General features: G+C 35.5%; 1 protein-coding gene across 2 annotated transcripts in view; it reads right to left on the bottom strand.

Annotated features, from left to right (window-relative positions):
* The window catches only part of ARID4B (AT-rich interaction domain 4B), an 89,197-nt gene that overhangs the window by 36,921 nt on the left and 33,413 nt on the right, over nucleotides 1-18,863 (bottom strand). For both annotated transcript variants that reach the window (XM_050314663.1, XM_050314664.1), the window contains exons 4-11: nucleotides 17,378-17,443; nucleotides 16,700-16,790; nucleotides 12,374-12,453; nucleotides 9,932-10,023; nucleotides 7,347-7,485; nucleotides 3,697-3,776; nucleotides 2,327-2,400; nucleotides 1,317-1,462 (exon numbers count right to left, since the gene is read on the bottom strand). In XM_050314663.1, coding sequence (XP_050170620.1) covers nucleotides 1,317-1,462; nucleotides 2,327-2,400; nucleotides 3,697-3,776; nucleotides 7,347-7,485; nucleotides 9,932-10,023; nucleotides 12,374-12,453; nucleotides 16,700-16,790; nucleotides 17,378-17,443 — 768 coding nt within the window. The remainder of the gene's footprint in view (nucleotides 1-1,316; nucleotides 1,463-2,326; nucleotides 2,401-3,696; nucleotides 3,777-7,346; nucleotides 7,486-9,931; nucleotides 10,024-12,373; nucleotides 12,454-16,699; nucleotides 16,791-17,377; nucleotides 17,444-18,863) is intronic.

The following is an 18,863-nucleotide window of genomic DNA, read 5'->3' as shown; positions in this document are numbered from 1 at the left end:
TCTGCAGAGGTTGCTCAAAGATGAGTGGAGAGAGGGCACACATGCCACTGACCACTGAGGAGAGAGAAGAAAAACAGAAGCAGGGGGTGTGGGGGGGAAGAAAAAAACCCATATTGTCTCTGTTTTAGAAGCCTCCTAGTCCAACAGGTGACTGAAATCACTGGATACTGGAAAAGAAATTATCACAAGAGATGTCACAGTAAATATCAAAATACTTGGCCCAAGATGAAATCTTTATGTCTAGTACATGGAAAGACCAGCTCAAACGACATCACATGCAACTAAGAGGAGCTCAAGCTCCTCAAGTGAAGGTGTATAAAGGGTACAAGGTCAAATATTTACAAACGCTGTAGCTAATGGCTCCATATTTTTCACCTAAAGGTAGAGAGGGAATGGTCACTACATAAGGATCATGTGTTACCCTGCATAGGTACCAACCTATCTACATTTATCATGGCCATAGCTGAACATGAACCTGCTCTAAAAGTTCAGGAATTGTACTGACCCCAAGGAAGAACTACTTCCTTCTCAAAATACTATGCAGAGCACAGCCCCTTTCAAACTGGGCTTTATAACTTTTCATCAGGGCTGGACAATCTGTTCTGAGTTTAAAGAAGAGGCAAAGTTAAATTATCAGCATGGAGAAGTGGCAAAGTCACAACTTCACACCGTTGCAATCTCCCAGTAAATCTTGAAGAAATGAATGAGTAAAAGATGGAATACCATCTTCTGGTATGCCAGAGCTTTAATCTCCAGGGAGGATGTATTGAGAGAAGGACCCTAATTTCATTTAAGACCCAGACCAGTTCAGTTTTAACTTTACAATTCCGCTACAAATGGGCTATGAAGTCTGCTGCATTACTGGCCCTTACTTAACAAATTAGAGAACAAGTGATTATGGGCAGATAAAGATTTGAAGTACCACAAGAAGACAGAGGAATTAAAACATTCAAAAGCCTCTCTTTCAGCCTCTCAGCCGCTTTTTTTTCTGGACAGAAGGCTGGGAGGAAATAACAGATAATTAGTAAACCAAGCATGAGTTAGGACTTCTTACTTACAGAACACAAAAAGAGCAGAAAGGTAGAAGTGGAGTGCATGGGCTAATGCCTTGATTGAAAGCTCTTGCTTCTTTACATGAGGGTAGCCAGAAAGATAGTTTGCAGTGAAACAATTCTTCAGTAGACCAGGATAAGAGAGAGGTACTCAACAATGCCTAAGTTAACATGTTAAATGTTCCCTAATGTTAAAAAGGCCTACTTAAATATTATAGCCTTGCTAATTTTTATCACCTATCTGTGCCCTTTAACTTCACTTGCCTCTTCCTCACTGCTGTTATCCTCTTTTTCTTTTTCATCCTCTTCCTCTTCTTCAGCTTCACTGCTGGAGCTGTCTTCTTTCAATTCTGTTTTCCAGTTATTAGGAACAGTTCTGTTTTTACGGAATTCAAGGGCTTGGTCAAAAGCTGAAAAAGGACCAGCACATGTTAACACTGCAGGAAATATCAGTTTGACCACATATTTTAATAAAGAAACAGTAGCCAGTGGTGAGGGGGAAGGGGAGAAGAAGGAAAGACTGCTAATTAAAAATTCCACCCCAAAATTCAAAGAACCTCAACAACCACTCCCTGTTGTCCATCCTTAACTTGTCTTACCCAGTTAAACTGGCCTAGTGCTCTCTGCACATCAAGCCATTCAAAGCTATTACTAGTGTTATTACCATGTTAGTGCCTATAGACACAAATAAGGATCTTCTGCACAGGACATGTATGAAAATTTAACTGAGAAAACCCCTATCCAACAGGTTTACACTGTGGTTTATATATATCAAACAGAGAAGATAAGGAGGAATAAACAAGCCAAAGTTAATTCTAAGAGTTTCATCACACTAAACTTAAACTTTCAAAGTAATTCACAATTCCAGATTCTTGACAGTCCATAAAGGCAACATACTTGCAACTATTAGGGTACTATTGTGAGAATAATTCTATGAAGATTTAAAGCAAATAGATATACACTAAAATAACCTATAAAGCCAACGTGCTGTATGATTGCATCCTTTGTTTAGAACATCTCTACAAGTGTGAAACAAGTGTGGTAGGTGGGGGGAGGCATGTTCGTTTTTGTAGGTTTTGTTAGATTTTATTTGTTTGTTTAAAAAAAGTCCCTCTAGCCTTTCAGAAGTGTTTTCCTTCAATATACTATTCTGTAGGAAAAGATCCTGTATTTTAGCATTTTTAAGACAAGAACCAATCTGCCACAAATTAGACCAACTTATGTAACGGAGTAAATACATACACATGTGTTTTCTCATAGAAAGTTATTTTTACCTTGTTTTAACAAAGCATCAGGCTTTGGTGAAGTTTCACTAATCTCCCGGACATCTTTTCTTGGCACAGAAGTGCTAGATAATTTAGAAAGTGTTAAAAAAAGTTAAGATATTTTAAAGGTAAACTAACAGTATAATACAGAGCTATCACTGAGACTACAACACACTTAAAAATACACATAAGAAGCATATAGAATATATCTTGACAATTCTATAGTGTTAGTCTGGTACAGTATTAGTCAGAGGATTAAAAAAAAAAATTCTACATGAAATTGATTTGACCACCCATATGCATTCACTGCGTACTAAAGAAAGCATGCTACTTCCACAAACAGGTGGTTTCTAGAGTCTCCCAAATATATAATAAAATCTCATATTAATTTAATGTTAGTTTAAAACCCTACCTCGCTTAAAACATAAATGAGCATTAGTATAAATTGTGAGTATGAAGCTAAAGACTTCCAAACTGAAAGAACAAAGCACTTTCTAATTTCTACTGTGGCTATAACCTAGGAAGCAAAACTGAACTGCAGCTCCGGGGACTTGGGGGTAGATATGTGCTTAAGCGCACACACATCTTAAGTGTGTTTCTTTGGTGGTGTGCACTGATGGCTGAAAAACTATCAAATGGTAAAGGACAGCCTAGACATAGTAAGCAATTAAATGAAGTTTAATGTTTCAATTTCCTATCTACAAAACATTCTGTTAAATTGAACCAAGTCAAACTGCAACTTTTAAAACAAAAACTAAAACTTAGAAAAAGAATTCTATCCTCATGAGCTTAAGAACACAAAGTTTCTTATTCTGTTGCAATCACCATACAGTTTGGTTTTCCACATTTCTCTGTTCTTTTTCCTACTTGGAGTAGTATTGCTGCTCTTTTCAAGGAACATGATAAGATGCTGCTGCCATCTAGACTGAGATAAACATATGCCTTACTATCTCAAAACACAAAAGAGGATTTCTGTGTGTGCATGCGGTGTACGTGCGTGCATGCACACACACCCCACCCACCCTTCTGTAGCTGGATAAGCTTATGGCCACATCCCTGAAAAGCAGTGCTCTATTCCAACCACAGCAGGAAAGAGTCTCCGGCCGTTCTTAAAGTCACATGATACTGCTTTGTTTGCCGCAATTGTGACAGTGAAATTAAAACGAAGACAGGTAGATTTATGCACCCTGTTACTAATAATGACAAAGTTCAAGACTAATTTAGTTACTGGTAACAGTTTTTTAAACATTAGAAAAATCTTGGCAGAAATTTGCTGAGCTTACTGATGTTATTAATACTTTACCCCACACAACTCATACTACATTTCACTTGACTGGTATAAATTTAGTTCAGTTATCAGACTCTACATTCCTACTCACAATTTGCCATCCTTGAAAGAGCGAACGAGAATATTGTCTTTTTTCACTGCAATATCATCACTACAGTCTGGACAAACCACCTGCAAAGATATTACAAATGCAAAGTTTAGAGAGAAAAGGTAAAAACAAGAGAGTAGTAGTATATACCAACGCTACTCAAAAAGCTTTTGGGCCCATTTCCCTTTAGCAACCCTAAGATGGGACCAACTGAGATCCCTCAAAACACAGGAGTGATGACCTCCTGAAATTATTGAATGCATGAGCTCATGCTCACTTCCCAGAGGGAACTGACAGCTGCTGCCAGAGATATAAGAATAGCATTCAGACAAAAGGTAAGTATCTGTCATGCCACTACAGTTTTTTCTAGTCCTCATCCTAAAAGGACAAGAAATTCCACAAATACTGCCACCTGAGTAAAAGAGTACTTCTGAAAACTTCCAGAAATGGCAAGGATGTAATCACAAACAGTTTCAAAAACAAACGTTTACAGGATTTATGAATTGGAATTTTATAATGGAAGACCTGTAAGTCATTTACCTAGGAGAGAAGCATGCCTCGAGTACAAGTATTATGATAGGTTCTATAATTCAAGAAGTAATCAAGTCTAGCACTGAGACAACATTATTTTTTGCAAATTTAAAAGCTATTTAAGTTTTGTTAAATCAGTTTTTTAATTAAAAAGCTTCAGAAAATTATTTTAGAAATATATATCTATTGAATTTCCAGAGTTCTAGAACAGAAAAGCAACCCTCTTCATCACTCATCTCTATTCTCTCAAAACGTGTAGTTCCCTGAAAGTTAGGAAAATTCTGGCTGATATAAAACCCCAAGGATGAGCAAATGACTTTAGCCCTAATTTAGTCCAGGTAAAATACCTCTTCTTACATCAACTGTTGCCTTTCAGTCCTAATTTTCCACCAAATACACAAAGATACAAAATTTTTGTGTGACCAAATCTTTTTTTCCCTCCTTACATAGGTCACCAGCCATATAGCAGTGTAGAAGGTTAAGTGATTTGGAAACAGGCTCATATTTGCACCAGCTAAATACGAGAGCATAAGCTAGAGCATTGGCTAGAGCATAGGCTAAATATGTTTCTCAAGAGAAATAAAACTTAACAGCCCAAGTTTCAAAATCCAATGCATTCTACAGTCTTCAAAGAAATTACTTTACAAAACTACAACTTTCTAATTGAAATGCAGTTTAAGATATAGTTTGCAATATTGAGGTAAAAGACAATGATTATCAAACTCCTAGCTCTTTAAAGATGGAGAAAGACTCTTCAGGCTTCAGCTATAGGTTTTCTAGAAGCATCACGGTCTTAGAAATCCATTCAGAGGCTGGAAAACATCTTATCAAAACCTTATGTGTCTTTATATCAAGTAACATCACCTCAATTTTGCCTGAATGCAAAACAAACTCCACTGGAGTCATAGGAGGATAAAAGAGATGATCCTATGCAAACTCAATTTTCTGAAAATGCTGCAGGCAGATATCCTCACTACACCTTCCAAAAGCCTTCAAGTACACATTAAAACTAAGCAATGCTATAAAGCTTGCTAAATCACACTCTTTGACATAAGGAACAACTGTCAGGCCTTTTTACAATTACAATTAGTCATTGTACTCACCACTTCCCCCCAGAACCAACAAAAACAAGCAAAAAACCAAACAAAAACCCTCAAACCCAAACATGAAAGAAGGATTAAAACAATAAGTCAATAGTCAATCACTGAGTCCTAACAGTAATTTTTACCAAATTTAGAACCTCTACAGTTTTAGACTTGTAAGAGCTGGTTACAGGGCTGATATCCAAAGTACTCAAGTTTCCACTACTAATCTTGATTGTTATTTGCTGTAAAGGTTTAGACTAATCCCTTAACTTCTTTTCACGTAATAAACTTGCACAAAGCGTATCAGTACACATAATGAAGTACTGCTGAGATACACATTCTTCAGCATATTAAACCTCAATTTTCATTTGATTATTCACATAATTACACTTACCATAATATAAGGCTAATGCAAAATTTATCAGTAATAAGATAAAGATTACTTAGTTGATACAGTAGGGTAACCTGCTTACAAGGTAAAAGAGCTGAGATCCATAGCTGCTGAGGAGGGGATTATAACAAAAAAACAAAAAAACCAACAAAAAAATCCCAAACCAATATGATGCAGAGCTATAAACCTGATTACTAAACCAAGAGTTAATCTAGGATAAGCTATTTTAGTGTTAACAAGCTTCACCCTCAAACTTTATCCCCCTACTGCTTCTCATTCATGCAGGAAGCTTTCTATGAAGAATGAGCTAATTCCAATCTTCATCTGGAAGTCAAAGAAATAATTGTGCATTTTTCATATAACTTTGGAGCAGAAGCAACAATTGAGTTACACTTTAAGGTCTGACCCAAAGCTATCTTGAGCATCACTACACTAGTCACATGCAAGCTCAGGCCTGCCATGGAAACTGATATCTGTGATGTGCGTGACCAGAAGGGTAAACCCAACAGTGTGACATAAAGCTGCTCAAGCCAGTTTCACTGACCATTTCTGAGAGCAGCTCGGAGGCAGGATATTGCATCAATCTCGATGACAGCTTTCAGTAAAGAAACATCTCAATTTGTCTTGCTTATTACTGAAAACCTCCCTTAAAGCTATCTGCCATTAACATGGTATCTCATTGCTGCACATTCTGCCCTCTCCCTTGTTGTAAAAAAGACTTCAGTGACTCATTTTCTTCCAACAACTTTCCCAAAAGAAGTCCTGCTGGAAAGCCACTGAACTGCATTACAAGACACAGCAGGTGACAAGAAGAGAGCTGCAATTGAGAGCTATTGCACACACTAAGAACAGTTAAATGTTACTGTATGGCATCTTTTCAAAAGCAGAGAATAAGTCTTCCTGAAATTAGATAAGCATGTTAATCTTTCATTGCCAGAGACCAATTAATCAAATATTTACAATTAATAACGAAATAAAAAGCATGATACTAGAAGGTACTACATATAGAAATGTATTAATTTCCAAATATATCAGTCAGTCCCTATGCAATCTCTAGACTAGTTGTGATATTTTATTAGAATTTTATTTATTAAAAAATTTCTTTAAGCCAGAATAAAGAGAGCAAATGTTTGTACTGAAAGGCTACAGTGTAATTTTAAAGGAAATTTACTGTCAATTCTCCACTACCTACCATAGTGACCAAGAAGAAATATCTGATTTTATTATCAAATGTGTTTATATTGAACCTTGAAAAATAATGTCTGTGTAATCAATAAACTTCCCCTCTCTTTGTACTTTATATTTTCTCCTCGATAAAACTTAGTAATTCAGAAAATTGGCATGCAATAGCCTAGGAAAAAAGCCCTGAAATTTTAGTTCAATAGTATTAAACACACTGCTGAGCTGGAATTAGGTCAGCAGGCTCTGGCTGTTTGCAAAAACTAAAGCCACGTTAGCAATCCCTTTTTGTAAACAAATATATTTAGATATACAATATTTTTGGTAACTATTATGATACAGTTTAATTTGAAGAACCATATGAAGTTCTAATAAAAAACACTAAAATTAAAAAACCCACACTTTTCTCTCATTCCTAGAAAAGGAAAGAAAGTTTTACTAAATTACAATAAAGATGAGACTCTTACCAAGGCTGGAAACCACAAAGCTTTCTTTTTATCCACACTGAAGCAGTCCACACACACCACTTTTCCTAATAACTCGTCACTTTGTTTTCTATCATCTTCATCTTCATCGCTGGAAGAGGATGAAGATTCTTCTTCAGGACTAAACGACAGAAAGAGACTTAAAAGTCAACTATTCAAAACTTGCATATTATAATTACAGGATCCCAAGCTAATTGTCAAAGAGGCATAAGTAATAGAAACTGGAATTGCTTGTTACGTGTTTTAGCATAAAAATGAATAGAAATGTTTATAATTATACTATAGTAACAATTCAAACATTACAAACTCAGAAATGCATATTTACTAGTAAGACATGCAAAGACCAAACGAAATACCACCATGCATCCGCATGGAGGAAGATAAATGCATTGTCAGGACATTCAAGTGAGACCATTCTGCCCTACAGAAGCACTGTTCAAAAATACTGTTGCAGTTGTAGTTTTGGACCATCATCAAGATAAACGGTTTTGGTTTTCCCTCTTAATCTCTCTAGGCTTTTACTTCAACAGCCATGCAGAATAAAAGGCTGTTTTGAGAGAGGACAAATCTCTGAAGAAGAAACATCAGCTATAAAGATGAATAGCAAAGAGAAAAAGAAGTCTATTTATCTTTAAACAGTTCTTTAAAGATGTGCAGTGAAGTATTTTGATGACTGCTTCAATTTCACATTGAACATAGTGTTGGAATGTAAGTAGATCGGCAAAAGTGCAAATACATTTTGATTTAAAAAGGTTCTGGATTACTGTTTTGACTGCTCAAGTAGAAAGTTGCACCTGGTTGTAACCATATGGGGAGTCTAAATGTACAAAACCACTCCAACTAAAATTACCTGCAACCGACTAACAAAACAATAATATAATATAAAAAAAAATCAGCACTCCTGACTCTCTAGATCTTTTTTTACTAGTCGCTTTGAAGGTTAATTCTCAGAAAATATACAGCATGTTCAATGAGTACAGGAAGTATTACTTTAAAAGCTATCTTCCATTTTTCACATAACTGTTTTTGAGTACAAAATTCAGTATTTACGAAAAATGCAGTTAGAATTTGTGTAGCAGAAGACAACTGATGTTACAGTCTAAGGTAATTTATTATGTCTCCTTTTCCCCACCTTAGTTTCTAGTGCTGATAAAAGTACTATCTTGGATTTCCCCCCCCATCATCTTTTTTTTTTTTTTTTTTTTTTTTTTAAACAGTGGTTTCTTTTAAACAAGAGTATGAAAGTCTTTCAGGCTGCTTTCTGGGGTTCATTAATCTCTTGTGAGAAAGAAGTTTAGAACTAGAGAGAAAGCCAGAACAATTTCAGAGAGGCTAGTTCCTAGCTCAGTTATGCCAGTATCTGTGCAATCTGTCTTTTTAAGTCAGTATTAATCATAAGATAAAGGTGTGTTGCTTCTGACATAATAATGTCCTGTATAGTTACAGAAACAGAGAAAACAGTGAGCCAGTCACAGACTCGAAGGATGTTGCAATCATGTTCTCTGTGGTAATGCCTGCTTTTTCATGCACTACATTACAAATTAGTAAGTCAGTAAATTTATAGCACTTCTACATACATAGGGTAACATCTATTTCAAGTTATCAAAAAGAGATCAAAAGGCTAGCCCAAGCACAGAAACCACTACCACCCAAAAGCTTTACCAAAACAAAAAACAAGAGCAAACAAAAAAACCACCCACCCCCACTCCCCGCCACACACATTAAAAAAAAAAAGAAACCCCACAACCCACCTACAAACAACAGAAAATAGTCACTGGATTACTACTCTTGAACTTGTTTTTTCTATCAGTAAGCTTTGCTGGAAACCATAATAGAAGCAATGGGCAGAAACTGTTACACAGGAAGTTCCACGTGTATATGCAAAACTACTTTAATATGTGGGTGACCACGCACTAGAACAGATTGCACAGAGAGGTCGTGGACTTTCCCTCACCAGAGGTATTCAAGAACTGTCTGGACACAATCCTGTGCCATGTGCTCTAGGATGACACTGCCTGAGCAGGGAGGCTGGTTGGACCACATGACCCACTGGGGTTCCTTCCAACCTGACCCATTCTGTGATTCTGTAACACTGTTCACCCTCAGAGAACCTGTAATGAGAAACCAAAGGTCTACAGGAGGATTCTGGTACCTTGTACAAAGATTTCATATCAGCTGGACAAAGACTGCATTGTAATGATTTCAGTTTGAGTCCAACACATTCATAACACTAATAGTCTACTACAGAGACGTTTCTGACTACTGTTTAACGTCATATTTCTACTTGTTATGCTACTTTTTGGTTTTTTACTTAATAAAACCAAGAAAAAACGCTTGCCTATACCTGGTGCTATTTTAAATATTGATTACACAAAGACTTGAAATGTTTATACACAACAATGCACATGAACCTGACTTTCAATCTGAGTGCTTAACAACATTTTTCATCCAGCCTCCTGTTTTTTTTGAATAAGAGAAGCTCGAACATACAAGTAATAAAACTCCACACACACAGAAAGCTTCAGAACTGAATACACACAGCACAGGTATCAAGATGTTTAACTTACATATGATTGGATCTCCTTCCTCTGTTTGTTTTCTTTCCAATAACAGGAGTCCCAAAGTGTTCAGGATTGGTGAGTGGAAGCTGATCTAATGTCTGTTGAAATGTAAAAATACATATGCATATACATAAAAAAACCTAGCATGAGTTATTCTCCAAACCACACGGTTCATATAAGTAATTTTTTTCAATAGAGGCTTTCTCATTACAAAAGAAATACAGAAGTACATCATACATGTCATGCTTTGATTTTAAAAAAGCAATGTATTTTGTTCTGGGGTTTTTTCAACACTTTTTCTGCAACTCTGAATAACAGACTTTTGTCCAACACACACAGACAATTCTTTCCAGAAGTCCTGCCTTTGGACCATTAAAACACAGAGAAATAATTATCAGATATTCTTGTGACCTGCAATATTCCATCTCTACTTGGATGAATTTTCTGCGCTTCCTATCATTTAGACTAAACATCCAATCATCTACTTAAAAATGAACAAAGGTCCCCTTTGAAATGAAGCTGCAAGATAATAGCAGCAAACATGACAAGTTAATTGTATTTTTTTGTCAGTAATTCATCTTTTGATATGTGAGGGAGATTCTAAAACAATTTTAAAGAGGCTGCTATACTGATAATTGAGAAGGTGCTAATGGATGATTTATCAGCATCAAAACAAAAAGAGAGGGAGAGAAAGAACTTTCCCTGTTCAGGGAAAATGCTTCAAGAGAACTCATGGACTTGCTGTATCTTCTTCCTCTAAGCCTGCTGTTAACTGTTTAAACGATAACCATTCCAGATTTGAAGGCTTCTGGTACACACAAGGGTTTTTTGTAAAGCCATTTACTCTAGTTTTTTGAAAGAAGGGAGAAAGTCTTACAAATTAAATACAGTCCTCTGACTTAAACTTCTTTGTCATGTATTGATTTTTAAATGTAACACCAACAAGAATCTCAAACATATTCTGTGTCAGAGAACTAACACAGGGACAATAAAACATAAACTTTTTAAAATCTGAAAATAAATGCACAACTACTTCTGAGTGTGATGGACATCCTAAAAGATTGTACACCACACACTTGGGGAAGTCAGAGACGAAGCTAAAGCAACATCAGAACAAGACAACTGTGGGGCACTGGCCTAATTACAAAAGAAATTTGAGACGCAATTTTCCCTGCTGAGTAGCTGTGCAATCATGAGGTAATTATTAGAAATGCACAACATGTGTTTCATTGAAGGCTGGTGACAATGAATTGTGTATCAGTGGCTTTTGGCAAAACATCAAAAGCTAAGACAATAAAAAAGTTGATAAAATAAAAAGTAGCTGTCACCTGAATATAAGGTTTCTTTGAATCTGACAAAATAATATAAATTATTCTACTTCAGCCAAACAGATCACAAAGCAATATATATACACTAAAATTTTAAATCTCCTTACTATAAGGTAATACCCCTGAAACCATATTAAAATAGTCTTTATGGAATAGAAGAAATCTAATCTTCAATTGTGCTGATCATTAACAACAGAGCTAATTGAAGGAACAGCACAATCTTTAAAATTATGGCATTTATATCTGAATCCAGATTTAAGCACGTAATTAGGGCCCCTTCTTTACATGTGTTTAATCCTGACTTCAGATTCTAGAGGGTATCTGAATCTTCACGAGAATGCAGTACACAAACAACAAGCTCAGCTGACTACAATAATAACAGCGTATTTATGTAGAGCAAAAAACCCCGTCTTCAGTAGCTGTCCAATAAGCAAACATGTTTACATAAGTCTGCCCACCAGTCCAGATTGTCTTACATAATACGAAGGAGTAACCCTCATTCTGAAATTCCAACTATTTGAAATCTGCTACAAATGTGTGCATATTTTAACGTGCAAGTCACCTTTAAGTCATGAACCAGTTTCAAAACACTGGTAACTGTTGTCAAATTAACAAGTAACAGCTATTTATTATTGACCTTTTAAAAAAAAAAGTGTTCATCTTTCAGGTTTATCAGCTATTACAAAACCTTGATCATCTATCTAAAATCCAGCAGAACTATGAAAAGCACATCTATTTTCATGTTATAATTTATATGGTTTTTTATATTATAATTATATTGTGATTTTACCCCCAATTAATACTTAGAGATAATTTTTTATACATAGCAAAGCAATTGCGTGATTGCAGTTTTTTGTGTAATCTAAAATCTGTGAACTATCAAAAACATAAAAATGAAAAAGATGAAACGCTGATTTTGCTTCTTAACTTACACAGTTTGATGAAATCTAATTGCATTTCTTGATTTTAAAAAAGAATAAGCCAGACCCTGCAGACTGTACTTTACACAACACCCATTTTCAGCAGCATGGATGTACATAACATACTAAAGACTGAGGTACTAAAAATATTGCTTTTAAATTTTTCTAAATAAAAAGTTGTAATACAAAAATTCAATTACCTCACTTTCAGCAAAATGTCTTTCTCCTTTTAAACACAGGGAAGAGCGTCTCAGAGTCTTCTCATCACCATCATCAAATACTGTCACCAGGTAACAAGTGAGGAAAGAAAAAAATGTTCTTTTTAAATCAAGATATTGTTGATTCATTTAGATGTTCAGAAAGAATGGGATATATATTCCTGTAGCTAATTCTTAAAATAAAGCTATACCTGGATAGATAATGCTAAATATCCAGTAAAGCATTTCACAGACTGAACAAATACATTAGCTGCTGTATCACCACAGCTTGCATATGTTAAAAGGAATCTTTAGTAATCAGTAGTTGAGCAGACAAAAATTGAATACCCACTAGAATTCAAAACCTATTCTTCTAACATTTACAATTTTTACAAAAGTTTATTACGTAACCAGAACTCATACAATATTCAAGTAGAAGCTATGCTTATTACCCAGAAACATAAATGGATATTTACAGAAAAAAGTTACAACTTAATGTTATATGGAAGCTCAATGTCTTTCTCTATTGACTTCATTCAACTATGCTATAAAACAACAGTGATATCAGCCTAAGGAAGATGACAATAGTCAAAGTGCTGACAATCATCAAAACCAGCTGTACTGACAGAACTGTGGAGCTCCCAGTTTCTAGACTTTTTGCCACCTTTGCTATCACTAGGTCAACTGGAAAAAAGTCCATAATACTGTTGATTCAGCTACATATATTATTCTTTCGAGTCCTAAAATGCACTGCACACATTTAAGGTGGTGTCTTCAGAAGCTGGTAAACTGGTCACATAAAAAGTAAGCTTTTGTCAAGTCTTCTTCAGGTACTTAACAGATTAAAACTGAAAAATTTCGACCCTCAGGCTTTGATTGTACTGCTCAATGAGACAAGAATGGATCTCTTCTTCCCTCCTGAACACTGATAACAATTACATTCTTGACTCCACACTGCAGTGACCTTGAAGACTTTTGTGGGCATGGAAACAACCCCAAGAGTAGATTAAAATATTAAATTAAAAAATAAAAGTTTCTGCAATTTCTTAACATGCCTCTTTCACCTTCATTCAAATCTCCTTTTCTGTCCAACAACAGATCAAAAAACAGTGCTAGGAGAATGGCTGTCAACCAGCAAGATTAAAGAGCTTAATTGTCAGCCACGTCTGGCTTTCAGATAGTGGGTGCTACACTTCTCAACATTTACTAACTTGAATAAAAATATACAACAAGATACACCAAAATTCTTGACTAGTACTTATTTGATAGGAAAGAAACTTTTAAAGTTCAAGTTCTGAGAATTTTTCATCCCAAAAGTGTTAAATTTCGTACTGTTGATAACAAACTTCCCCTTGTGACTACCATTCCCCAGATTCTATTACATACTACAGTAACTGCTGAACACTGTTCAGTGATAAACTACCAGTCAGAGATGCACAACTCTCACTTCAACATTTGTTGAAAAATATCAACATCAGGAACTGCACACAAAACCACATAAATTTGGAACTGCATCTCAAATGGTCAACACATAATTAAGCACCTTCTACGTCAAATGAAGTAGAAAGCAGCAGGTTCCTAATCCAGTTTGTGTTAATTAAGATAACAGCCTCCTTACATAACGAGAGATAAAAAAAAAAATCTATCCACTTCAGGAGATAAGCTGACTACAGCAGAGGTAAACCTATTCAGAGCTAGGTAGGTAGCCACATAACATGTCCTGTGTGGTAATCTGCTTGTGGCCCCTTCCCTGCCAGGGGGATTCCTAATCTTGTTCCGTAACATGAATACTTCCAGAGGAAAAGCTTCACCTCCCTGTAAGACTTGTGTGGCCAGCATGGCACATATGGCTGATTACATATGACAATATGATCTAATGGAACATCTTGAAAACAACCTACTGAGCAGGCATGTACAGTGTAACACATTTAAAATCATGTATTCTGAAACTGCAAGGAAAAGAGGAAAAAAGAAGAAGGAGGTAATTTAATGTAAATAAAATCATTTTGAATTCGGAGAAAGGGCAATGTAGTGACAAAAAAGTGCAGAATCGGTTTAAGACTACTCCTGCACATGCACAGTTCTGCATTTTTAATCAAGCAAACAATCCTATGATTTCCCCCCCTATAGTAAACACAGAGACAAATGTTAAGAATATCAATTAAACTTTAAAAATTTAATTTAAAAAGTTTAATTAAAATCATATGAATGATAAAACACTATCCAGTTACCAGGACTGGAATACCTTGAGCTCTCCAAGGAATTTTTACAGGACAGGCAGGGACACTTTGTGTATGTATGTGCATGTGTATGTGTGTGTACTTGTTTATTTTTATATAATATATATATATATAATTATATATGTGTATTATATTTACAACTGTGGTATAGTCATTTTAAAAGACTATACAAGCTGGGGTTTTATAAAAATTTTATTTAGTTCTTATTGTCCTTTAGTAGCAAAGCAGTTGCACCAAAAACAAGACACGCAAATGAACCGATGTACAATTTCTTGTCAGACAACACTCTATGAATACAAGACAGACAGGGATGCTCTTAAAGCAACCTTGCCTTGACTTCAGTGTTAAAAGAGTTCTCAAGTGGCCCTTGAATGGTTACTCCTCTCCAGATACTGTTGCAGTGGCATATATATGGTCTTAAGTATCTTTTGGAAAGGTATTACTTCAGATCAATCTGATCTCTTCACAAAGTTTTTAACCAAATCATAGTAATTTTATTCAAAAAATCATTTACAACACAAATAATTAGATGCTTCTCAACAAGAAGCTGGGACAACATTAGGTAACTGCTGGCTAAGATGTGTGCTAATTCTGAAGTCTGGTAAATGGTAACTATACCTTAAAGTAGGAAATTTCACTCAGATCTGCGAAGTCATCACTGTCTATAAGGATAATTTCTGTCTCATTCCACTCATCCTCCTGACAAAGATTATTCCAACCATCCACTGCTAGAGTCACTTCTCTATCAAAGTGCATTACACAGCCAGTAGCTGTGCTATTTTTACTGATTCTGCAAGGTCAACATGCTTTTGTCTACTTTTATCTACAAAATGTAAGAGCTGAGACTGAAAACCATACCTCTTCCTATTTCTCAAGCTGAGGATTTTTGACAGACATCTACTTTGATTTACAGACTGCAACTCCATGACATCTACCTTCAAAATTTACTCTGCATGGATTCCTATCTTATTCTTCTTGCTAACCTCACACCTTCTCAGAAACATAAACATACAACACAGTTCTAACACCAGCAATATGATTTACTTCTTAAAAGTTCTCATAACTGATCCACTTCTGTAATAATTACCAAAACACTATCTATAATGTTAATTCCTGTCTTTGTAACTCGTGTTTCACCCCATCCTAACCTAGTCTCTCCTTTATTAATAGTTTCTACTTCTCCAACAAGAAAACATGTATTTTCTGCAACACTAGCTCTATTCCTTTCTAAAAGCAGGGAAAGTTAAGTCTTTCCCTAGCTGTTCAATATCATCAACAACAATGCATAATATCTCAAAGCAACTAAGTCTCACCAAAGTTCTTTCAAGATCTGGTCTTCATCTTCCCATGTCCCAGTTATCTGCCCAGGAGAGGCTTATGCAGTTTCTCAAGAATCAATACATGTCCCATAGTGCCTTTAAGACTACCAGGGCACAGATGGAACATATGTTATCATTCTACAACTGACCAGTTTTCCCCAAGACAGACTGGTCTGCTGAGACTTGGCACCGAAGAGTAAACCCATGTATATGAAGCCTTTAAAAATATATCAAAAAAACTCCCACCCTGTATTTGTTTGAGGACATATGGATATATCATCTATCATCTGAAAAGTCACATTATAAAATAGGAAAAACAAATATGAATAAATGTCTTACAAAAACAAACTATGTTTGTTTTAACAGTAGCTGTTATCAGGGCTAAGTCTGGAAGTAGGGAAAAATAAGCGTGCCAACTTCTGTTTTAAAAGTACTTCTTTGGTTTTGGTTTTTTTTTTTTTTAAGGAAGTATGACAGCATACTTTGCTTCAGAATATTTAGCAATAGTATATTAAATTTCTAAGAAGCAGTCACTGACTACAGAACAATTCACAAGGTCTTTATTTGATGTCCCGATTTCACACTGTGAGGGGTACAGTTTCTTATAAAAACCCCAAATAAGAGGTTTATTTTTGAGGGTTTTTCATACAAACTCTGAATACCTAAGCATCTCAAAAAAAAATCTCTCTCACCATGCTTAAGACATGTCCAGGTGACAGGCTTATTTTCAAGTAATGAATTTTATTCAAATACATAAATATTTCTCTTACCTACAGTGTACCAACTTGCATCTGTTAATTTGTTGATAACTGCTTCCTGGTATGTTCCATCTGGATTCTTCACTTCCACAACAGTTCCCACCTAAAATACAAAAGTCACTTAGCAATGGAGAGTTTCTAAAACAAGCAATAAAGTAAACACTTTTGTATTAGCAAACAAAGGTATTTCTAGCCTATTCCACGTTAAATACAACATACAGTTTAAATTTCACTTGAATATATTTCTATCCCTCAAACTTCTTTTTTCATTCCTCTAAAATAAGCCAACTGAGCTGATTATTTCCTGCCAGCAGGTGGGGAACAAGAACCAATTTGAGTGATGTCATTCTCTTGTATAAGAGCTTTCCCATCAAATCCTCCAGCCGAGTTCTCAAAAGAAACTGTGACTAAAAATCAGAGCCAGCCATACTTCTTAGCTTTAAGGCAAAAAGAAGAAAGAGGCTTGCACCAGCCTATGCTGCACCCCTTTTAACTACAAAGGAAAAAGCTATCATGCAGAGTACACTACCTCTAACTATGCAGCATTACCTTTTATGCTTTGTGATCCTCTCTGGCCTGTTAATAACTTGAACCTTCCACTGTTACCCCATACTGTAAATGCACATTTATATCAAATACTGAAAACAATGTTCTTCAAAGCATTAGTAAAATATGAACCAAATTTATTACCTTTAAGGGACCCTTTATGTGGTCATCCTGCACTTCCACTGTTGAAGAATCATGCCTAAAGGTTACCTAAAAAATATAATTCAACTGACAATCACTTGATACAATTGAGCAGCATAAGCACAACACAAACGTCAATACCCCTTCTCTTACTCTCCTTTTACAGTTAGTCACCACATTCATTCCACTTGCTGAAATCTGTGTTTCCTTCATATATTTTAGAAATATGAGGGGCCAACTTCTTAGTCATCAAAATTTCCAAAATATTTTTTATCTTTCAGAACAGAATCATTACCGCTAAAGGAAATGATGGACTAGAGTTTGCCGAAAACATCTAACGGTTTAAAAAGATCTCTGCAGTTCCCCTAAATGATTTGAACTTCTGTAGCACCACAGCAGGAAAGGAGAAAGTTTCGAGAGCTATGAGTACAACTTTTAAGTAACATTATATTTCAATGTTTTGAAATTTAACAGTTTTAGCACATATATCTAACCTATGTGATGGGTTTTTGTTTTGTTTTGCTCATGAAAGCAATTTTCCTCCCTCACGGTTGAAAGATTCATACAAGAAAAGTACAGGACATTGCTATCAATTAAACAAAATAACAAACCAAAACGTAAAAACACCTACACTTTCAGTACTTCAAAACTGGAGTAAGTAAATTCCCAAGGTATTTCCTCATGTCATTCCCATAAAGACACATAAAGGCTGTGTCTTTAATCTTATACCTGCTGTCCTCAGGAAAAAAAAAAAATTGTACAGCAATTCAAACTTACAATTATCTGTACCAAATGCTATAGACATTCATCTTTCATTTGATTCACAATTAACTTGATCACACTGAAAATCATAGGATCTTCCTATCAATTATATGAAGTTTTATTTCCACCCTGGTTTTAGAATTATAGGAAACTAAGAAAATTCTGGCATTACATTTTCTGTACATATGTACAATTATTAACACACACAAATGATGTTCTGATGCTCACCAGACCACACTCTTTGGCGCAAGTATATGATGTTTTATTTAGTATTTGAAATAAGTAAGAATGTAACACGAGACCCAGCTGTGTAACAGTAACTCTCAACTACAGCAATCCCACACTGAATCTCTGGACTTGCTGCACGAGTGTACCCAAGATTATATTCTCACTACTGTAAAGAGTTTCACTGTAGCACGTAGCAATAGTAACATTTCCTTCAGAACAACAGTGCTCTCTAACACCAATTCTCCTACTTAGCGTCCTTAGGAGGAGATTTTAAGGAGTTTTGTAAACCTTGAAAAGAGGAAAAAGCCAAGAACAGCACCTACAACCAGGACTAAGGGAGACTATTTTGACGGGTTGATTAGTAAACCAACGCACTAAAATGCTTTACTGCCTTCCAGGCGCTACTTCAACAAAACAGTCACCTTGTCTACCTTCTGTTAGAACTACAGCAATACCTAATAGTTGTGAGAATATGTTCTTTTTAGAACATTGTGACATC

Source organism: Myiozetetes cayanensis, unplaced genomic scaffold (genome assembly GCF_022539395.1).
Source record: "Myiozetetes cayanensis isolate MyiCay16 unplaced genomic scaffold, myiCay2020 scf2-11, whole genome shotgun sequence".
NCBI lineage: Eukaryota > Metazoa > Chordata > Aves > Passeriformes > Tyrannidae > Myiozetetes > Myiozetetes cayanensis.
The sequence above is the reverse complement of the archived record's forward strand: the minus strand, read 5'-3'. Positions and strand labels throughout refer to the sequence as shown.